Here is a 22,586-nt window from a genome sequence, read left to right as displayed (position 1 = left end):
TACTGCCTTTTGCTCTGTGGAGTTGCGTCCCTCGTACAGCAGCTGCAAGGGAGCTTGGAGATAAAAACTTCAGCATATGGAAAAACTGGGATGAGAAGACAGTTTCTGTGGCTGAGATTATCATGTTTTGAAATAGATCCAGCTGCTCTCTCATCCTTCCAGGTGTGTTGGTGTTGGCCCTCTGCTCCATCCCTGGAAGCTTCTGCCTCCTGAATTCCAGGAGCAGCTGGGGATGTGTGGGTTAGAGCGACCTTTGGTGTTTGACCCCCTCTGCCTGCTTTATCTGAAGATGAAAACCTTACAGGAGAGAGTCTTGTGCTCTCCCTGCCAGCTTCCTTCCAGCCTCTGTGCGGAGATGAGAACAGCGCCAGTGGAATGGGATGTGGTTATGTCATTTACACTGGGTTGGAGGTGTTAAATTTGCCTTTATAATCCATACTGAAATATGAGAAAAACCTGAAAGCAGTCTGATTTGTGGTTACCATTAGATAACTCGACTTGTGCTGCCAGCCGCTTGTTCCCCTGTGCTGTGCCGTCCAGCGCGCGTGGAGGCCAGGACTGGAAAATACCCCGAGGATGGTGAGAGCTCGCTGGTGAGGAACTGCTGCTGGGACCGTGGGCTCCCTCTGCATTCCCAGGCTGCCTCCTGGGGCACTAGCTGAGCCTCCCCAAGGCAATAAACACTAGTTGTAATGGGTTTAAATAATTTTTAAATGATGGATGTACAATGATTTTTGAATAACCGTCCTAATTCTAGTAACTATGCATAGGAGGGCTGAATTAACATCATGTAAGTGAGGTTAATTCTGGTATTTTAATGTGACTGCTTTTGCTGTGCTGCCCGTAAGCATTCTTTTGTCATAATCTTTGTATGCAATTTTACATCTGTTTGCAAATTATGCTTTCAGTTCATTTTTAACATATGGAGCCATGTTGGTCTTCCAAGTTGATTATTACCCAGGAAGAAGGGTAGCAGAACCTTTCAGTTCATGGGATGGATATTTTCCGTTTAATCAAACTATGAACAATGTAAGGAAATAATTAGCTGAAGTGATGTTTGGTTTTGTGCATGAGCCAGCCGCTGGAGGAGATTTGAATGTGGTTCACTTGTGGTGCAGGCACCCTCTGCACTCCCTTGGTTGCTGCTCGGCGGTTGTAGCCAAGGAGAAAACTTTGGTTTATTGATCCTTGTGGATTTGGGGACTCCAGCTGAGCTGTGTTTCTGTTCCAGAAATGACCTACGCTGCTCCAGGTGTATGTGGATTTGGGGACTCCAGCTGAGCTGTGCTTCTGTTCCAGAAATGACCTACACTGCTCCAGGTGTGTGATCTGTAAAGCTGAGACTGACAATTGCTGTTCCACTGAGCCAGGTACCCATGGCCTTTCTGGTGACAAGGCACAGTGGCATGCGGTTGCCGTCCCACGGGAAGAGCAGGAGCACGCTTCCTCTGCTGCAGTCCCCAGCGGCGCTGTGGTTGCTGCATTTGCGTCTCTGTGTGGTTTGGCAGCCCCTGAGGTAGCTGCTGGAGCATGATCCATGGGGTGGGATACTTGGAGAGCCGTCAGCTCATTGTTCAGAGGCTCCCAAGTGAGATGTTACTGAAGGTTTTAATGTTTGGCCAAATTCAGTTAAAGCAGAAGGCTGCTTTGATTTGAGGGAGTGTGCGGTGCTCTGAAAACTCTCCACGTTTCAGATTTTCTAGGTCACTCTTGGATGCTCTGAATTTTTTTCAGAGGAACAGTTAGCAAAAACTTTGACATTTATGATTTGTATTCTTCTGTCATCTCAGTCTTGGAGAGCACAGAGATACTTTTTTGGCGAGTTCTCCCCCTCCTCAACCCCCAGTCATCATCATTAGGAGGCTGTCAACAAGCATGAAGAATACAGCATGCCAACTGTAAATGCAAATTGACGGCTGAGCAGCTGAAGTGGGTGACTCGTGCCATCCTGACCTGCCGCAGTCTGTCTCCTGGCCCCGGCAGTCGCTGCGTTGCTTCCCTAGGAAGCGTGATCAGAGCGATCTGTGCTCAAGTACCTGCACTGCTCGGTAGAACACACAGCTTCTCCTGCCCACATGAGTTAGCTGTGCTCCGCTTCAAGCAGGAGGCGAGTTCTTCCCTTGCTGAAGTAGTACAATAGCAAAGAGGTTAAACTAGAGATGGTTTGAAACCAGCCTCCTGAGTGTCATACTGTTAGGGTTGCCTTTACACTTGGATCTTGCTGATATTCTTTTAATGCTTCTGGTCTAACTGCCTTTGGTGACAAAGAACTTTGAAACTGTTCTAGTAAAACTGGAGTTCTGTTCCTATAGCCTTGGGCCCAACTGACACGCAATCTCCAAAGTGCTTTTGGAAGGATTTTGTCACCCGTGAACATCATGACTAAGGGATTTTCCCTTTTTCTTTCCCTCTCAAAGTAACACATTCTTGTGGGTTTTGTCCCTGAAGGACTTTGAGACTCTGCTGCTTGCTCTGTGTGCTTTCTGCAAACAGGCTTTCTGGTTTCATGGCATCGCTCTCTAGAACCACCTCCTGATGGAGTCGCTCAGTTGATCAGAGTCTACTGACAGTAGTATTTACACACTAGGCCATTGGCTGCTCTTCCAGATGATGCAGATTCAGTAGCTTTAGCTGAAGCAGCTTGTCCTGAACTCTTGTCACCTAGACTAGAATCCAGCATTGCATCTCCAACAGACCTGTAAGTGAAAAAACATGTGTAACTGTGTTTGAAAGATATCGAACAGTAGCATAAATCATTGCTCCCAGCAGTAAAGTCCTGATGCTCTGTTTTGATGAATTTGGAAATTCAGAAAAAAACAGTGGAATCTGCATGTGCCCCTGGAAATCTAGGCATTTCCATGGCTGAAAGCTCCGTGTTCTAGTGCTGTAGAGCTGTGCTGCCTTTTAAACCCTTCACTGGTGAGTCAACTGTGTGTTTACTGCTAGTTTTGAGGGGGAGGTTCCTGACTGGGAGGACCAGAGAGACATTTCTGGCCAAGCTGCTCAGAAGTACAGGATGTTGAAAATCCACAAGGAGAATTAATGGGCGTAGTGCAGGTGAGTCAGTCAGAGAGGTCCAGGATAAAAATCGTGACTATGAAGAGATTGTTACAGTCTGGGTACCAGACAGTACATGTGGCATACATGTGGGCTTACCTTTTTTTTTTTTTTAACCCTGGCACTGTTCCCTGAAATTCTCAGAAAATCTTTGTGGTTCCACAAAGACCTGCTCAATTGGAAGTGCTGAACTGAAAAATAGAGTATTATCCAAAACATTTTTCAGAGAAAAGGAAGAAGATAGAAATGAAAAAGAATAAGCGGTGACAGGGACTAGAGGAAATAAAGGGTCTGAAAATATTTGGGATGGAATCTAGTAACAAAATGGGGGAATGAGGAATTTAAAGTCACTGAATCCTTGACAATGTGTGTCCTAAATGAAGGACTCATTTTGGTGTGTTAAATGATGATTGCAACCTTGAAGATTACTTTATCAGGAAGAAATCAGTAAGAGAGAGCTTGTTGGAAAAGTGAGCAGGCAATCAGCAGGGTGTTAAGGAAATTAGGGGGTAATTATGCAAGTGACACTTTCTGCAGTCTCCGAGAACTGAATTTGCAGTAGACACCAACACCACATGCACTTAAAAACCATCTTCCATAGAGCCAAAAATAATCTTCAGGCTTTCTGGCGAGTTTTGTCATCCCTGGCTGGTAGCAGGATGAAGCTGTGTGAAGCATTGCCCTTCTGGAGGAAGTGTCCTAAAATCTCGTTGTCCTTTTGCCTGAGTTCAGAGGCAGGGCTGCAGCTGCCTGCTGGGGAACTGCAGTTTCCAGGGACTTTCCTGGGCTCACGAAGTGTCCGCAGCTCCGCTCGCGGGGATGTGCACCCTGCCTTCTCTCCCTGCCTGTGCTCAGTGGGTCCTGAGGGGCAGATGCTGGCGTTCCCAGCCTGCTCTCCTGGCACTGCCCGTTTCCTGAATGTGGGATGGGATGGGATGGGATGGGATGGGATGGGATGTGGTGGGTGTCCTGCCTGGGACAGGGAGCGTGTCCATCACAGAGGGACCAGCCATCCCCATGGGACAGCCTTGGCTTCCCCTTCCCTGTCTTTCTCAGTTGTGTTTCCTCACATGCCTTAAAGAAGGTGCAAACCTTTTCCTAGCTGTGTACAGCAGGCGATACTCCACGCCGTGAGGGAGCAGGAGCCCCTCAAGTGTTCCATGCATAAAGGCCTGGGAGGAAAGGACAGCCTGGGTCCATACCAAGAGGGGGGGTGGTGGAAGCCCACCTTGCAGGGCAGCGTCTGTGGTCTTCAACTTCCTCTGCTGCGTTTTTTCATAGAGATTCAAGAATTGTTGTACCGTCATGGAGTGATTCCCTCCAATAATCTCTTCCCCCACTACTTTACATAGTGGGGGAAGTACATAGTACGTATGTGGCGTCTCCCTCACATTCTGCACAGCACTTTATGCATGGATGTGTCATGACTTTCGAATAATAACTCTGTGAACTTGTTTTCTTGTGTCCATGGTTTGCTCTGGGGGCTCTTGTGTGATTAGGCTACTGGGTCAGAGAATCTGGGAAGCTTCTGAATCAGAGGTCCCCAGAATAGCTTGGGGCCGTGTACAGCTCCCTGACGTCTCTCTGTACCATCCAGCAGTCGGCCTGAAGAGTGGCTGCTCTCCTGAGGCTCGGGAGACCTAGGTCTGAGTCTCCTTATTTGTCACTAAATCTCCTAGGGTGTTACTGGCAAGTACAGACTGCGTGGTCAGGCAGTGCCTTTAGCGACAGGAGGTGTCTCATGGCTCTGTGTGTGTGCGGCTCAGCCTGCATCCTGCATCCCCGGGTGTGGTCTGATGTCCGTGGCAGAGGAGAGCCACCGCAGGAGGTGTCTCATGGCTCTGTGTGTGTGTGGCTCAGCCTGCATCCTGCATCCCCAGGTGTGGTCTGATGTCCATGGCAGAGGAGAGCCACCAGGAATCCTCGCTGCTCACTGCTCTTATGGGCTGCTCCATGCAGGAGCTGGGGAACGTGCACCTACAGCTTCATTTTGTCCTTAAATCATCTGCCTTTCAGCAAAGCTTGTGGATTTGTTGGGCTCCTCATGTCTCTCCAAAGCGTGATGCACAGGGCTGAAAGCAGCGTGTCTTTGTAGGCAGTGGAGCTCCTCTGCTGCAGGTGCTCGAGCCCAGCCCCACCAAGGACGGGGTGCAGAGCCCCACCGAGCACGGGGTGCAGAGCCAGTGGCCTTGCCCTGTGCTGGCGTGCTTCCCTGAAGGAAAGCCAGGGTTTCCTCAGGGACACGAAGACTAACTTAGATACGAAAATTCTCTCTCGGTGGTGTTTATCCTTTTATTCCTGCTCTTCACATAGCTGCCTGGAGGCTAGCCCGGTGGTGGCTGGTGTGAAGGGGGCTGTCCAGCTGCCCCTTTCCAGCATGTGGACAAAGCAGGTTAAAGCAGCTTCCCCCTTGTGCTCTGCTTGCTCTGTCTTTGCTCTTCCTGGGAGGTGGCAAAGCCTCTTCTGCCTAGTTCCTCTGGAGCAAACACGCAGCTTTGTAGCCCCGTGCTAGAGCAGGGCACAGACAGTCTCCCTTCCACTTCCATGGCAAAGCTCCCACTAACTGAACTGGGAGACTTTCACCCCCTTTCACCCCGCTTCACTTGCGAAACCTTTAGGAGTCAGAGCTGTAACCCCTTTCTTTGCCTGTGCTGTGCTGGGCACATTCGTCATTTACCCCCTTGTCTCAACAGGGAACTCTTTCGATCGGTGGCAAAGAAGTGACCCTTGAATACACTCCGTGCCCAGAGTTTTGGCGCTGCAAACGTGTAAGTATGCGATCAGAGCTGTGTTGTGCTTCCCCTGCTGGCTCTTATGGCAGTGGCAGCGGAGAGGAGCATTAGATATTTGCTCAGTGGCTGAGGATCCTTCAGAGTGATACCTGTCCTAAAGCTCCTGCCTCTTCCAAACTCCTATGGTTTTCCTTACCTTATTTTTGGTACCACCTGTGGTTGCTTCGGTACAGGTAGGAAGCGTTTTATGCACAGAGCGGTTTCACCCTGTGCGGTAGTTCCCTTTTAACATGGGGAAAATAGCGTTTTATGCACAGAGCGGTTTCACCCTATGCAGTAGTTCCCTTTTAACATGGGGAAAACAGTGGAAAAATTCCTTTCTCCTTACAAGCCCCAATGAGACAGTAATTCTGCCAACCAGAATGGAACAGGCTTTCACTCTGTTTCACATGTGTACCCACAATGAGAACTAGCTGGAGTGTGTGTCCCTGCTGCTGTGCACAGGCACGGCCTGACAGAGCTTTCTCATGCCCCAGAGCATTTGAAGGGCTTTAGTTAGAGAAGAAAAAATTCTATGCAAGAGAAGCAATACGTTTTCAAATAGGTTGAAGAGGAAGTTAGGAGTGCTGTGTTGGGGGAGGAAGGGCTTTAGTTAGAGAAGAAAAAATTCTATGCAATACGTTTTCAGATAGGTTGAAGAGGAAGTTAGGAGTGCTGTGTTGGGGGAGAGCTGTGAGTACAGGGCACTTGGCTTTTTCCATGGTGACTCTGGGTGGGATAACCATCCGAGCCTGGGCAGCTCTGCCTCCTGGTTAGCAGACAGCTCTTCATTGGCTCTCCCTGTGCAGAAAGTTACATCAGCATCTGCAGTTTAGCTCGGATAAGGACTCCTAAGTCACTGCTTTAGGAGTGAGTTGAGATTAGAGAATACAAAGGTAGTTTTGGATCCTTTGAAACAACAGGGTGGCTAGCAGGATGGTGCCTAGCATGGAGCTTTTTGGGGAAGGGTCCTGTCTCAAGTACCTCCATAGTGTGAACAAGTCTGTGCTCAGAAGTTGTGTGAAAATCCCATTCCCAAGGCAATCCCAGTTGTGACCCACGTGCACATTTCCCTTCCATTCCATCCAAGGCTCCTCCTGCCATTACCCATCCTCTCAAGCTCTCACTGTAACTTTTCTGTGGCTGTTAGTCTCTGAAAGCTCTGCAGAGTCTGGCCTTCTGGAGCAGGTTGTACCCACTACCTTCCAAATGTGACCTCCTCATGCTGTCCATCTTCCGTTGCAGTGTAAGGTGTGTACTGTGGGCTACAGATCTTCCTGCTCCTATTGCAAGCTCCCAAGAGATGGTGAGTATCTCTGGTCCCCCTGTGTTTCATCGGTTAAAAGTTTCATCTACCCTGACAAGTAAGTTTCTCCTCTGGCTTCCCTGTGACACCCCTCTTGGTGGGCTAGCTGAGCACTGCATAGGAGAATTATTAATTGTGCTTCATTGAGACACTTTTCCCCGTTCACACTAAAGATGCTGCATGCAGATGTGTTCTTGTGAGGCTTGGTGCAGAGGTGGCTTACTGCACAGAGCCTTCCCTTCCTGTTGCTTTGGCATTGTCCTTTATTCACGGAGTTACAGGCTGTGTGTCCTCCAGGACTGTGAGCCAGTGCTGCTGGCTGTAGGTGGGATGGCTTCCCCTCAACCCACTGCCTTGGGAGATGCAGACACATGGTTTTAGTGTTCCTCCTTTGAGGCCCTCAGCTTAGAGGTGAATCCAGGACTTGCACTGCTGAACTCGGCTTGCTGAGTGTAAGAAGTGTGTGGAGAGGAGTTCTGCTTCTCCAGGAGCTTCTCCTCACCCCACCAACACCTTTGCTTTTTTGGGTGGGAGGGTGTGAGAGTAAAAACATGCTCCCTTGGGGAACTGATTTCTTTGGGATGAGCAGGTATTCTACGCACTCTGTAAGCTTTGACTCTGTATCTTTGAGGAGACTTCTGATGTTTTGCATTTCTTACCCGCATACCCCAGGCTGGAAGGCATTAAAATAACTGCTGATGCAGAACTGTGTTTGCTGAAGCACTGTCCCCATGGCTGTGCTTTCCTTGCACTGTGGCTCCTCCATCAGTATTATGAAGGCAAAAATCACAGAGCTGGCCCAGCACGACTGTGGATTGTAATAAAACTGCCGAGGAGCAAGTTAAACAGAACCTTTAAGATGCTTTGAAGACAGATTATGGTGCATGCTTCTTACTGACCTGGTTTTGTTGATTGTGAGAATGTGTGTATTAAGGTATCCTCTCTATGACTGACCTTTAATTGCTGGGTGAAATGAAACGACTCTCTAGGCATATATAAGTGCTACTCCAGCTTTGCATGAGTTCTTGTGTGCTTTGTGACTGTTGGTCTTGGAATGGATTTTAATATGCCTCTCTTACAGGGAGCAGAGCAGGACCAGAGGCCAGAGGTGGTTCTGAGGGAGAGGATGCAGCATCTGAGCAAGAATTAGGTAAGAGAATTGCTCTCCCCATCTTTGGGGTCATTCTTCTGTCTGTGTGACTCGCTTGGGCAGTTTTCACAGCTGCACGTGCAGACTGGTTTCATATGCAAATTTTACATGAGATTCTGCTCATGAAGTGTAGCCAGAACTCTGCATGCTGCAGACTGCAGACAAATTAGTACGGGCCTGTCCAACATGGGCTGTGCTGGCAGCCAGGCAAGTCAGCTTGCAGCTTTCCCAACATTTATGTACAAAGTAGTCATGTGTTCTGCCACTGCCCAAACAGAACAAGAGTGGGGAGGTGTTTTGGGGGACATTAAAGAGTGAAGCTTCGCTGTGCCAAGTCTTGCACTCTCATTTCTTTGTGGGAAGAGGCTTCACCAGCAGGTACAGGGCTGGTGATGTCTGACTTTGCAGCCCCACAGCTTTGGCTTCCCTTTCCCACAGCTTTAGGAGCTCAGGTAGGGACCTCTTTTGAAGTGCAGTCAGATGGTTCAGAGGCCTTCAAGCACAGAAACCTGATGGGATTTATCTTCTGTATATTGCGTAGCTAGGCTGGGGGGAAGGTTGTTTCACCATAATATCTGCCTCATCCATGGTAACTAGGCACCTGCTAAAATCAGTGATTGCGTTTCACCCAGTGATCACAGGGGCCTGAACCCAGTTTTCCTCTAGCACAGAGATAGGGCGACAGTTCCTGGTTGATATTGCTCAGCTATGGGTGTTCAAGAATACATCAGGCATAGTAAGGATATCACTGCCGTGTAGATTGTTTTGGACGTGGGAGGAACATATCCAAATGCATCGCTGATTCATGTTTGCCCAGGCAAGAGGCAATCCCAAAAGGAGGCCAGAAAGGCTCCTGTCTCTGACAGGAGAGGTCGGGTAAAGGAGACCAACATGAAGCAAGGCAATGGAAGGATGAGCAGTACCTAGCTTGTCCTTTACCCAACTTGTGTCTCCAGCATGTTAAGACGTGGAACATGCAAAGGGCAGAACAGGTTAACCTTTTCTAAGGGGAACCGCTGCAGTGGCCAGAAAGTAGCAAAAGAAAAATATGTGTTGAAATACTGTATGTCGAACCAGTCCATTTCTGCTCTCTAATAGCAGAGACAAAGCTTGAAAAACCTGAGCCAGAATTGTCAGGACAACCAGGATCTCCAAAGCAGCCTCTCCAGCCCTCAGTTCCTGCTCCACAGCAGGAGTGTGAGCCCCAGGAACAAGAGCCAAGGAAGAGAGATGAAGGGAGAGAGCGACGGCCCTCACAAGAGAAGAGAAGGGACATGGACCGGCACCAGGAGATGCCTCCTCAGAGAGAAGCAGAGGAAGCCACCCCACAGGATGGTGGAGGAAGCAGAAGTGAGTGGCACAGGGCCCAGTTTTGGATTTCTCTTGCTTGCACTTCATGAGGCTATCCGCAGAAAGGGCCGCGTTTCACTAAAACCTCTGGAGGCTGTTGCCATGTTGTGCAAATCCGTGGCATCGAGTAATGGTGGGCTCTCCAGCTCCAAAGGTGCTGGTGAGTTGCCTTTAGGAAAATTGATTCAGGGCAAGCTGGCTTCCTGATGTTACAGTTGGCCTAGCACAGCAGCAGAAGTCTCTTTGGCCAGAAGTTACTCTGGGCTGAGCTCCTCTGAGGAGACACCTACTTTCTGCTCTGTTTTCTGGGAAGGAAGGGTTAGCAATTGGAGAGGGTACTCCAAGCATCTTGCAAGTGGAAAGAAAAAAAGTGATGACTTCCAGACTCAGCTGCACGAAGCCATGGTGTTGCTGTGAGTGGGTTTAGTTTTACCTGTGCTGTCACAATAAATTTAGATCTGAATTATCTTTTTTTACTACTTTTTGTTTCCTGGCTGCCTCCCTCGTGCTTCACAGCGATTATGCTGAAGCGTATTACTCGATTCACCCCACCAGAAGTGATTGTGGGGCTCCTGGCCCCATATGTGCGTCTCTCCACATCCAGTGTGCGCATCATGAAGAACAAGGCTGGACGGATGGGGCAGACCTATGGCTTCATTGAACTAGATTCACATGCTGTAAGTAGTTTCCTGTTTTCGCGTGCTCCCCCTGTTGGCATCTGTAGTCTGTAAAAGCAGAGAAACCACAGAAATCTAAGCAGTAGTTGTACTTGTGAGGCAGCTGGCCTGGACCGAGTCCTCTCTTCTGCTTGTCTGGCTAGGTACAGGGAGTATCTGAGACAGCTGTTGCTCTCTGGCTTTAGGAGCCAAAGATTGTCTGTTGTCACAAACTGTGATGCTGAGTGAGTTTCTTGTCTCAGTACATTTCTTTGTAGACCTTCCTAAATTTGAACAGCTCTTGCACAAATATTTAGTTTGCAGGGAACTTGAATTCAATGGTTTCTGTCTGTATGAACAGACAGTCCCATGTTGGAGGGTTCACATTTTCTGGTTCTGGGTGACTCCTAGACTCGATAGCTGTGCTTTGGCATTGGTCCAGAGGGTGTTCACCAAAACTCTTTTGGGCAACAGCAGCCTCGGTGCTGCGTTGTCTAGCAGCTGTAGGAGAATATATTCCCTAGCTGGCTGCTGAAAACAGTCGTAGGACAAGCAGAGACCCTAACAATGCATTTATCCTTTTTGTCACATCATAAATACCTTTCACCAATATTTAGACTAAAGTGTTGTGTTTCCTGTCCTACTGACTACGGTCATCCTGTCAGCACAAAGCCTTCCGCCTTCCTTTCAGGCAAACTGGATTTGGGAAAGGGGCTAATGTTTCCCTCTCATGGATGTGACATTCTCCTTTCCTTTTACAGGAAGCACTGAGGTTGCTGAAGATACTGCAGAATCTGGATCCCCCTATCTGCATTGATGGACGTACGGTGGAAGTGAATCTTGCTACAGGGAGGAGAAGGTACAGGCAGATCAGGCGGTAGGGTTGTCCGTTGTGTGATGTGATGCAAAGCTAGAGCTGTGTTGTCACACCAGGTGCTTAAAGGTTGGCACATGAATGAGCACAGATGTGCCTACAACCTAAAAATATGTTGGAGAGGTGAAGGCATCGGAGCTAGAAGCTTCTTCAGTGATTGAACAGTATGGGATAGTCATCATATTGCATAGCCTCTTCTTGTTGTCCACCCGTCACATCCGATTGTGAGGGAATTAATGGGTTCAGCTTTTTAAAAAGCAGTTGGAGAGATTCATCTTTGCAGACAGAGCCCAGAGTGTGGTCGTAACTCTTGTGGAGACAGTGATCTAGAAAGTCTCCCTGTCTCCTGGGATTGACAGAATCCAACATGTGGCCAGCAAAAATGGTCTTTCTGCCTTTATTGGTCCTGCTGATCATTTTGAGTGTACTGAGGTTCATGTGAAGCCAGATGGACATTAACTTGTAACCTTTGTCTCAACAGGAACGACTATGGGGAGCACGGTGACAATTCCTACTATGGCCAGGTAGGTCTGCACAGCATCCCTGTGGGTCACCAGCAAGGGAGGGAGCACTGCGGGTAATTAATAGTTGTGACTTTGGCTTTTTCCCTTTGGGCCGCTGAAAGTTCAACAAGTTTGGAGATGGGATGATAATGCTCAAGTATGCTTTTCACTGCTACTGTGCCCCTAACGCCGTGTTTATAATGCGCATAGAAGTGCAAGTCAGAGTGCAGATGCTGCTGGAGGGAGTTCTGGGCTGGATTACTCTATACCACGCTTTCACAGAGTGACTTCATTGATGAGTGATCTCAGTTCCTGGAGTGAATGTCTCTTCTCTAGTGCTTGTTACTAGACTACAGGGCTCTTCCAGTACTGAATGGGCTTCGATACAGATTGCCACGAGCACCTCATTTAAAGATTTGTGGAAACTACAGAAGTCTTATGCTTTGCAACACTGTCCATTGCTCTGTAGATGAAAAGCTGTGTCTGCTTGTGCTCTATTTAGGGTAGCTGAATGAGCTGTTTTCCTGAACTTTGGGCCTGTGAGAGGGAGCAGAAGCAATATGATGTTTGTCAAAGAGTCTCTGATCTGTTTGTGTTGTTCACTTACTCCAGGGCAGAAGGGGCATGAGAGACAGGAGGGGCGGCGAATCACAGAGACGCACCAGAGCACAGTGTAAGTTAAGCTCTGCCTCACTCCTACTGTGGAGACTTTTCTTCCTTAAAAGGGCACTGACATGTAGAAATCAGCCCAAAAATATTTTTAAAAGCTAAGAGTAGGTTTGTTTGCTACACCCACTTCTGAGTTCCTTTGCCAGCTTTGTTTAGTCACATCTTCCTATCTGATGATGTGTTTTTCTCTACTCTCACTGTGCAAAGCTACATACAGATAAAGGAAACTTGCTGCGTGCTTTTCCTTGTTGTGGTAAACTGATGGGATTAAATCAGCCTGGCAATTACTAGATGAGGCAGAAGAAAATAAACTTTATGCAGCAGTGCCAGTAGCTGGAAGAACGTTCCTGATTGTGTAACTAACTTCCATGTTGTATCGCTGAGCTCTGTCTGATGACACTTTGGAAATGAGAAGCATTGCTCACATTATGGGCCTACCCCTAAGGCCTTTGGCTTTTCCTGTAGAAACAGTTTGCTCCCCTTCCTTGTCGGGAGCTTTCATGCAGGCGCGGGCGGAAGGGAATGTGGGGAGTGTCATCACTTTAAACAGGAGACTGTTTGAAAAAGCACAGATCTTCCTTGTTCATGGGAGTGGGTGGACACGGAGTCTGGTACTCATCACCTCATTCTTAGGGAAATTACTGAATTTTGTATCTTTGTCCGGTCAAGTGTTGTGGTCTGGTGATCTCAGCACAGCCCCTGTAAGTGTGTTTTGATGTGGAAGTTTTACCACAGTCCTAAACCAGAAGAATTGTGAAAACCTCTCTCCCTTCTTACTGCTTAAAGAAAAGATGACGTAGGTTGAGTGATGTGAGGATACTCAGACCTCTCTTGCCAGGAGAGAAAATTGGTTGTTTCCTGCTCTTGATCCTTTCACCAGTGTAATGTTTGCTCATGCTTTTGTCTTTGAAAAAGGCAAGTTCTGCCTTTGGAAGATTGTGGTGTTAACTCTTATCTCTTTGTTCAGCTCCATCAGATGTGTCCACATACATTTATGATCCTGAAACTGGGAATTACTACGATCCCATAGCTGGGACATACTATGACCCCAGGACTCAGGTGAGTGTGTGGGAAGGAAGCTTTGCACACAGTATGTTCTTACAAACTGCTCTTCTCTGGGGAGATTTTGCAGCTAGATCCTGACGACAGGCTGGCATAGGACAGTACAGAGGCGGCTTTGTTTTTCTCACTGAGTCCTGTGACCTGTATAAAAGGGATATACGTTCCAAAATATCAATTTAATGAGAGACTAGGAGGTGTGTTGAACCAGTTACTCTAGCTGCCTTTTTGGCCTTTGGAGGGTTTTTGGTGTCCTCTGCATTGAGTAGACTTATGGACAGAGCATCCTTGCTAGATCTTACTGAAGGCATGTGATATGTGACTCTGTATTAAAAGATGGACAGCAGAGCTCTGTTTTCATCTGTGGTCTCTTTGCTCCCTGACCCCAGCAGCAATAGTTACAAGCATGCCAAAAAAGAGTCATCAGGAGAGGTTCTCTGGGACTGTTGTCTTGTTTTTGTGATACTGGAGATGTCAGGGTTCTGGGTGAGCAGGGTAGTGCTCTGATGACCTGGCTGTGGTAGATTCTCTTCTGCCCCAGCAAAGTTCTGAAGCCTTTGCGCTCAGCTGCCTGAAGCTCTGCAGTCCCTTCTTACTGTGTTGGTCTCCCCAGCCCAGTAAAGGCAAGAAGCCCAGGAAGAAGATGGCAGGGGTTTGGCTAAGTCTGTTCCAAATGCCTCTTTCAGAGAGAAGTCACGATAGACCGAGAAGCCTGCTCATCACCTACAGAGAGCAGAAGGCGGCGGCATGGGAGCCAAGAACGGACAAATGAGAGGAAGGAGCCATACAGCAGGGACAATAGGGACAAGAAGGAGAAAGGGAAAAGCACTTCCGCTAAGGTAAATCCTTCCAGGTGTCAGAATGATCGGAGATCTGAGGTCAGGAGGCTGAGGTAAGAGAGGTTAGAAAATAGAGAGCAGTTTATAGAGGATTGAAAACAGGAGAGACAGTGAGAGAAATGATGAAATACATAGGGTCAGCAGCAGGCCAGGAATAAGGTTGTTGTCTGTCCAGGTGGGAGTAAGTTGCTGAAATTTTTCTCTTGTGACATTAAATCAGGACTTCTCATCCCTTCCTTATGGTAAAGGGTTCAAAAGCATCCACGTAACTGAGACGCACGTTTCACTCACACGGCTGCAAGCACCCAGCTATTGTAACAGAACCAACAGAAAAATAGCAGAGATGTTTAAACACAGCAAGTCAGATAATAACAGAGACTCAGTTCTCCCCTAACCACAGTTCCTGCCCTCTCCAAACATTGCAGACAGGCAGGAAGATGAGGCAGGCAGTGTGGGTGGACTGCAAAGGTGAACCTAGATGGAATGCAGATAGGAGCCTGTGAAGGACATCCTGTATGGTCCCTCCCAGAGCCCCTGTCCTGGGCAGTGCCCTTCAGTGCTGCTCCCAGGGAGCTGCTGACTGGGAGTAGCTGCCCAAAGTGATGTCTGAGCATGGGTGCTTGGAGCAGGATCTTCTGCAACAGTGCTGTGATACTGAGTGGGCCCAGGAGAGTTGGTAGAACCGATTTAGCCACAAATGCAGAAACTTTGTTTTCCTCCTTGCCTCTTAGTCTGGATATGCTGTGTGGCGTGACCAGCCCTGGGCAGCTGGTACCCGAGGGGTGTAGTTGTCCCTGATGTTGGTACCAGGCCAGCCAAGGAGTCTCCCCTGGCATGGGGGATGCCTGCTTTCAAGGGTACTGACCTAGAAGAAACACAGTGGTGTCTAAAGGGAGGGTGAAAGCATCTCCAGTAGAAATCCTGCCATCATTTTTCCTGGCTGCCTGGTTTCTGTGGATGCTCAGAAGGGGCTTCCTGGCTGTTGTGTGCACTCTGACCCCTGTGCTACTGCTGACCTAATGCCAAATCTTGGGTTTTTCAGAATGAGCCGGCAGAGGAGAGGTTCTTTGCAGAAGACGTCTTCAAAAAGCCATTGCCTCCCTCTGTGAAAAAGGACGAGAGTGCAGGCCTGGTAAGACTTGTCTTCCTCCGTCAAGTGTGAGTAGCTAACAAACTGCTAAGTTAGAGCATGTCCAGGGCTTCAGACCAGTTCTCTGTAAAACGTGTGGATGGGAAGCTTCACCCCAGCCTACTCTTTGTGCTGCTGAGGGTACAAGTGAGCATCGCAGACTCATCCTGTTGCAGTGCTGGGGGGCCACGGTCTCTGGTGTTCTCTGTCCAGTATAAGGAAGATCCCGAAAACACCACCAAGCTGGCTGAGCCTGACCGTGTATTGTTCCACTGAGACAGCAGAGAAAACCGGTGGTGTCATCCTTTCCCCTCCCCACCTATAGTGCTTGTGCTGTGTCCCACCTTTCATGGGCAGGCAGGACTGTAACTCTTCCAGGAGCGATGGGTTTCTCTGCACCCCTGCTGGATGGCTTTGGGGTGGCTTTGCACCTGGTCTCTGTGTCCTGTGTGCACACACAGAGGTGTCCAAATGTCCAGGTGCCCCCAGCTGGGACCTGGCCCTGTCCCAGCCCTGTCACTGGTCTGAGGCATGGCTGGGGCTGCTGTCAGCATCACAGTCCAGCAGATAGTGGAGCAGGCTGGGACAGCATGGTGAGCTGCTGCAGCTGTCCCTGAGCCCAGGGGCAGAGCTCCAAAAGAGCTGTGAATTCCCCAGAATGGGACTGCCTCCCAAAGCACCACCTCATTTCTACCAGCTGCCTGGTTTCCTTGGAGGCCTGTTGAAAAGGGTGCTTAGCTGTTGTGTGCACTGAGTCCATGCTGTGGTGGTCTTAACACCTCATCTCGATTGTTTTAGAATGAGACTGGAGAGGAGAAGTTCTCTGCAGAAGACGTCTTTAAAAAACCATTACCTCCCTCTGTGAAAAAGGACGAGAGTGCAGCCCCAGTAAGTGACACCACAGGACTGGGTTTTGCCTTGTTTGAGCCTGGGTACAGGGCTAGAGAGGCTCACCAAAGCCTGGCCATGACCTTGGGTGGCAGAGGTGCCAGCTTCTCATGCCAGAGAAGGGAGCATTGGAGATGGAATGGCGAAGGCAGTTTGTTCTATAACTCTGAGCTTGCTTCTGGCCTTCTAGCATGGCAAAATCTAGTACCTGCATTTAAGCTGAGTCTCCTCACTCAACCAGTCCTCAGGCAGAAAACTTTTCCAGCTGCCTCTGGACTGAGGAAGGCCAAACCTCACTGGTCTCCATTGCTAGAGGAAGTGACCGACAGCAACTCCCTGCCAGATAGCCACTGCTTCGGTCAGCTGCTTGTGCTTAAGTGTGTGGCAGACTGGGAAAGCCTGGCACCAAAGCTCAGCCTGTGTAGAGGACAGAAGGGTGTCTGCCCTGTGGTGTTTAAATGCTGGCCAGACAGCTTCTGTCCGCTCCCTACCCATGCTCTTGGTCTGGAGACAGAAGTCGTGGGGTTGGAGAAGCAGAGCCATGCATGGCAGGGCAGGCTTGATGCTACAAATGGTCACACTTTTCTGCCTCTTTCCTCAGCCCAAGGTGGTCAACCCTCTGATAGGACTTTTGGGAGAGTACGGAGGAGACAGCGACAATGAAGAGGAGGAAGAAGAGGAGGAGCAGTCACAGGCGCAGTGGCTGCCACCTCCCCACCCACCAGCACAACGTGAGGAGCAGTCGAGGAAGGCCAAGGCCAGTGACGACAAGCTGACTGACTGGAACAAGCTGGCCTGCTTGCTGTGCAGGAGGCAGTTTCCCAACAAGGAAGTGCTCATCAAGCACCAGCAGCTCTCCAACCTGCACAAGGTATGGGGGAGCTGGTGGCTGGGGCGCTGTGTGTATGCTGCAAGCTGCCTTTGGCTCGACAGCTTTGTGATCTGCAGGGAAAAATGTGATGGTTGGTGGGAAGAGCTGTGTGGAGTTTGACACAGTAGCAGGCAAAGTTCCCATCAAAGCTCTGGTGAAAGCATCGTGTGAGCTGCTTGCTGCTGCCGCAGGAGTGCTGTAACATCAAGGTGTGACTTTCTAAGCCATAGCGAGATAGCTCAGGCTTGGGCAGAGTGGGGTGCTGGCACACGTGAGTGCCAGGAGTGGGAACTTAGCACATCCCTCCCCGTGTTCTGTGCTGCTTTTGGGCTCTTGCTTCTGGGAGGGCCAAACTGCACACGGGTTAAAATGGGACTGGCTGCCGTTGCTGCTATGGAGAGGGAGGGCTCCTGGCCTCTGTGGTCATGTGGGCTTCAAGAGAAGCTGTTGCATCTGGTACAGTCCGGGTACAAGAACACGCTGCTTTACCACTCCTCATGGGTGGAGCAAGTGACCCTGACAGCTTGTATCCTCTGCTGACACTGCCTTCTGTTTTCCTCCTTCCAGCAAAACCTGGAGATACATATGAAGATCAAACGATCTGAGCAGGAACTGGCTTATTTGGAGAAGAGAGAGCGTGAGGTGAGTCTGCAGCAGTGGGCAGACTTCTCTTTGTGGTCCTGCACTGGGGAGATGTTGGTCCCAGGCAGACCCTTTGCTTACGCACCCGCACAAACGCAGCCTGGGCGTCAAATGCCTTGCAAAGGGTCTTAGACTGAACTGTGGGCACACTCTACATTTGGACCTGTGGATAGATCTAAGAGCAAATCTCCCTCCTCCCAGGGGGCTCTGAGTGTGGTTCTGTTGTCCTGCAAGACAGCGCTGGGCTCTGGGCCAAGTGGGACCCAGATTTCCATCTAAAATTGAAGCAATGTATGGGCTGCTGCTACGTGGCCGGGAGTGGGAACGCTGTCACTCTCTGTTCTTCAGAAATAGCAGAGCTGCTCCTGGTGCCATAGCTGGCACATGTCTGGGTCAGCCCAACAGATGCCGTCAGGACAGAATAAGTGGATAGTAGGTCCTAGAAATATCCAGTGTCTGTGAGTCAGGACAGATTTCTAGCCAGCTGAGGATGAGATGACCTTGGCTGCAGGGCAGTCTTCTGTGGGGTGTTGAATCCTTTGTAGCTCCTGTACTTACTTTCTTGTTTCTGTTATGAAGGGGAGATATAAAGACAAAGGAAATGACCGGAGAGAGAAATTCCAGCAGATGGATTCACCAGAGAGGAAACGACTCAGATATGACCGGGACTCAGAGAGGTAACGGCTGCCCCTGTTCGATCTCTTTGGGGAAGCTGATGCAGGGATGGCATGTGTGCTGCTGGCATGCCAAGGCCAGAAATTGGCTGAAGGAGTAGATCTGCAAGAGTAACAGCCAGCCAGAGTTCCTGAAAGTCCTGTGCTGCAGGACTTCTCAGAGAGGGCCAGGGGTGGAAACGGGTTTTCAAGGACAGCAGAGACAAGCTGGATGGGTGACATGGGGGTTTGAGTGTGCCTGGCCAGGCGCAAGGAGAAGAATGTAGCCTGTTCCCATCCACCTCATCCTTAAGGCACTTGCTGTCCTCCTGTCCTGGCATCTAGCCACTGAAAGAAAGAGCAAAGCTGTGTTTCATCTGTTCCACTGACTCAGAGGAACGCTGGGAGCTGTTTCCATCTCGTTCAGAGTAGGTGGGGGAAGAAAGTGCGTGCTGTGCGGAGCTCTCGAAAGGCATGCCTGCTGCGAGCTCGCATGTTCCAGTGGGCTGGGGAGCTGCTAGGCGTGTGTTGAAGACAAAACTGGTTATGTGCCTGTTCCCTTCTGGTACCTCAGAAGAGACCTTTTCTCCATGTCTTGCAGTTTAAAAATCCACATCTTCTCTTCCCTCTGTTTTCCTGGAATAGCTGTGGATAAACTAAAGCTGTTTGTGTGCAGTGTCATCAGCAGCCAGAAAGTAGAACTTGCCTAAAGAAAGCTATTTTTGTGCTGAGCCATCTTCAGAACCAGGCTTTGGTTAATGGTTTTGGATGAGTAATGACCAGGTGGGGGAAAGGGTGTCCGAATCAACACCACATCTGTGAGCTCGGTGACCACAGCACTGGGAGAAAAGAAACATCTAACAGAGCAGCAGGGATTAGACTTCACTTTCTAGCTATTGCTAACATTCAGATTAAGCAATGCAGGCACAGAACACTCCTGGCTTGCTTGTACTGTAAATATTTTGGAGCCTGAGCTCATTTCCTTCACCCTGGTGTATTTTCTCCTGAGGTGGGTGAAGGAGTTATGCAGTCAAAGGTGTCTGAGCTCTGCACACAGAATCCACCGTGTTGTTTCCTTGGGTGATGGGCTTCTTACAGCACCTTGGGTATCCCTCAGGAGAAGCTGGAATGTCAATGAAGGTGCTGTTAGCAGAGCTAAAAATCCTTGGCAAAAATCCTGAAGCATTGTGAAACTGGACAATTGATTCTGCCTCTTTTGCAGTGACTATGACCCAAGGATTGACAGTAACAACAAAGGGAACCGAATGTTGCAGTCCACGGGCTGGAAGAAAGGCTTTGGCCACAACCAGCAGGGCACAGCATCACCAATGGAGGTGAGTCTTCCCATCCTTTTGAAACACATTGCTGCAGGGTAGTGTCTCCCGAGACAGCTGGAGGGAGTTCCCAGCCGGAACAAGGGTCAGGCTGCAAGTCTGATTAACTTTGCAGGCTGGGAGGGGCCACAAGGATGTTGGCAGATAACAAAGGTTAGAATTTATATGGGTCTGGAGGGGTTGAGAATAGAGTAACAGTGAGTAGGGAGGGTGTGAGCGTCTGATTATACCTGCCCAAAGCCAGGCTGGGGCTTGAGCAGGTCACCAGCTCAGTGCTCCGCAGCCACGTGAGCTGGGGGAGAAGGTGAACCTCACCTCTGGGGAGGTATGGGCACAGCCAAAGCCACGGGGCACGTGATACTACTTGTGAGGCTCCTGCTGCCGTTCTGGACTCTGGACTTCGGAAGCGAATACCAGGGTACGTCCTCTGGTGAGGGGCAGAGTGCCCGTCAGCAAAGGGCTTCGGGGACAGGCAGGGCTGGGTAGATCCTGCCTTCGGGGACAGGCTGGTCTGTCAGGGGACCTTAATTTGCTGCAGAGGGTTTATCCAGCAAGCAGCCAGGGGCAGGGACTGCTCTCTGTTCCCCAGAGGCACATGAGCAGCACCGTGCCGTGGTGGCTGTCGTCGCTTGTGGCGGCAGGTTTGTCGCCTGGCTGCCTCACTGCTGTGGTGTCAGTGCTTTGCCAAGGGACAGGCGACTCGCAGTGCAGCTCATGTTGCGACATCCAGCTTGCAGTCGAGTGTATCATTAAAGGCAAATATTTGAGGCTTCGTGACGTGTTTGCTTGAGCCCACACACACGAGGCAAGATTCCCTTTTCAGTGCAGACAGCAGGAACCGGCCCCAGCTGCTGCTCAGTCCTCACGGAGAGGAGAGTTTTCTGCAGCCACAAAACGGGCTTTGTCGAAGAGCTGGCTCCAGCAATGTGCTCTGGGAGGTCTGACCCCCCATCACAGCTCCCTGGTCTGGAGGGGGAGCTGATTCCAAAGCACAGCCCTCGTTCAGTTCCTGCAAAGGCCTCCCAGAAGAGCCCTGGAGATGTGCTTTCTTCCCACTTCCAAGTCGTGCTGGGCAAAGCCGTGTGGCTGCTTCAGCCCCGCAGGACTTTGATCTCTCGGCCTAATTGATCGCGTCTCTGGTATTCAGATAAGTCGGACTTAAAAGCAAGAGAAACTTTCAGCCCTGGGCCTGCTCTCCTGGGCTAACTCCAGGCAGGTATTGCTGAATAATTCAGACACTGGCTGCAAAAGCCAGTCGTTAAAAACTGGTTGAAATTCAAAGTGAGCTACCAGAGCCCATGGGAACTCTATTAGAGCAGAGAACAGCTGAGCTTGTGCAAACGCAGGCTAACTGCAAACAGCTCCCCGGGAGCCCAGCTCTCTTGCTGGTGCTTTCCTTTGCTCTGTCTCGATCCTTGCGCACACACGGCTGCCTCTCGTCTTCTGGCACTGCCTGTTTTGGCTGCCCACTGCCCCCCTGCCGTATGCTCCTGTTGGTTTCTGCAGCCCAGCCCTGTGATTTGATTCTCGCCGGGCGTTTGCTGGCTGTGTTTTTGTTACCCACAAAGGGCCGATAGTTTCTTTTGAACAGCTTTTGGAGGAACACAGCACACTTGCTTTTCCTCCTCCCGGATCCGCACAGGAGCAGTCAGCTGTCCTGAAGCACCCTGGGGGAAGATTTTTCTTTACAGGCAGCTGGCAAAGAGGAGAAATAGCTAACACAAGCTGTGTCTGTTTTCAGGCAGAAAATCGGAAGAAGGGCCCTGGCCTGGGAGCCCAAGGGAAGCCCCCCAAGAGGCAGTCCAACGAGACCTACCGTGATGCCGTCAGAAGAGTCATGTTTGCCCGCTACAAGGAGCTTGAGTGAATGGTGGAGAAAACCCCAAGCCTGTCTCTCCCTCCTCTGTCTCTTTCTCTCTGTGTCATGTTCTCTTGGGGGTTTTGGTCTTTTTTTTTTTTTTTTTTTTAATTGTTACAGGTTTTGCTGCTAGGTTTGTTTTTTTTTTAATAAAACTGAAAATTTGTCAGTGTTTGTCTCTTGCCTGAAATGGCAGGTTTTAAAAGCATGTGGTGCTTTGGAAGATTCCCGTTGTGTTTTGCTCTCTGCTGGTGAGGTCCCTGGGGCTTGTGGCCGGGTCACCGGGGCTGGGACAGGTTTGGTCACTGTCTTGCAGTTTGTTTCCTGCTAGCTCCTGGTGCCGTGTACTCATGGGTCAGGATGTGACCTGGCAGCAGGGGACAGCTGCAAGGCCTGGGAGGAATTCAGGAGCCACCTGTGTGGGATTCACCCTGGCTGTTAGCAAGGATCACTGGGCTCAATTAATGGGCTCAATTAACAGCAACAGCTTAATGGCTGAAGGTGGTGTAACTAACGCTGGGTGTCGTCTGGGCTTCCCAACCAGGGCAGAGCCCTTCCTTACCTCCCCACAGAGCCTGGGGAGGGCTGGATCTGGCGGCAGTGGTGTTGGGCACCCTCGTGTGGGGACATGGCCATGCTGGTCCAGTGTGGCAGGGCTGTGTGGTGGCCTGCCAGGGACAGTGTTTGTCCGAGGAGAGGCCTTTTGGAGCAAGCGCTGTGCACGCAGCCCAGGGAGGCACAGAGGCAGCTCCTGGGCAGGGACATGTAATGGGGACAGTTTGGCCAAAGGACAATTAAAGTGTGTGTGTGTGAGCACGGCGCAGGGACGGCGGGTGACAAGGGTGAGTGTAGCCTGTACGGATAAGGATGATGCTGATGGTGGTGGCTGGTGTGGGCAGACGACACGCCAGATGGGAGGAGGGTGGTGATGGAGCTGCACTGGGCACCCACCGCTGCTGTCCTGCTCGCCCGGCAAA

The 22,586-nt window shown here is 50.1% G+C and overlaps 1 protein-coding gene across 1 annotated transcript in view; it reads left to right on the top strand.

Moving 5' to 3' along the window:
- The window catches only part of RBM6 (RNA binding motif protein 6), a 53,861-nt gene extending 32,083 nt beyond the window's left edge, over positions 1 to 21,778 (top strand). Inside the window, exons 6-22 of the mRNA XM_010083789.1 lie at positions 5,751 to 5,825; positions 7,074 to 7,134; positions 8,216 to 8,284; positions 9,383 to 9,634; positions 10,151 to 10,311; positions 11,052 to 11,149; positions 11,646 to 11,688; positions 12,280 to 12,340; positions 13,304 to 13,395; positions 14,082 to 14,234; positions 15,277 to 15,366; positions 16,162 to 16,251; positions 16,853 to 17,122; positions 17,690 to 17,764; positions 18,344 to 18,441; positions 19,640 to 19,751; positions 21,493 to 21,778. Of these exons, the coding sequence (XP_010082091.1) occupies positions 5,751 to 5,825; positions 7,074 to 7,134; positions 8,216 to 8,284; positions 9,383 to 9,634; positions 10,151 to 10,311; positions 11,052 to 11,149; positions 11,646 to 11,688; positions 12,280 to 12,340; positions 13,304 to 13,395; positions 14,082 to 14,234; positions 15,277 to 15,366; positions 16,162 to 16,251; positions 16,853 to 17,122; positions 17,690 to 17,764; positions 18,344 to 18,441; positions 19,640 to 19,751; positions 21,493 to 21,618 (1,926 nt within the window). The 3' untranslated portion in view covers positions 21,619 to 21,778. The remainder of the gene's footprint in view (positions 1 to 5,750; positions 5,826 to 7,073; positions 7,135 to 8,215; positions 8,285 to 9,382; positions 9,635 to 10,150; positions 10,312 to 11,051; positions 11,150 to 11,645; positions 11,689 to 12,279; positions 12,341 to 13,303; positions 13,396 to 14,081; positions 14,235 to 15,276; positions 15,367 to 16,161; positions 16,252 to 16,852; positions 17,123 to 17,689; positions 17,765 to 18,343; positions 18,442 to 19,639; positions 19,752 to 21,492) is intronic.
- The last annotated feature ends 808 nt before the right edge of the window (positions 21,779 to 22,586 follow it).

The sequence above is a fragment of the Pterocles gutturalis genome, unplaced genomic scaffold, assembly GCF_000699245.1.
Source record: "Pterocles gutturalis isolate BGI_N339 unplaced genomic scaffold, ASM69924v1 scaffold9575, whole genome shotgun sequence".
NCBI lineage: Eukaryota > Metazoa > Chordata > Aves > Pterocliformes > Pteroclidae > Pterocles > Pterocles gutturalis.
Note: the sequence above shows the minus strand (reverse complement) of the source record. Positions and strands in the feature narration are given on the sequence as shown.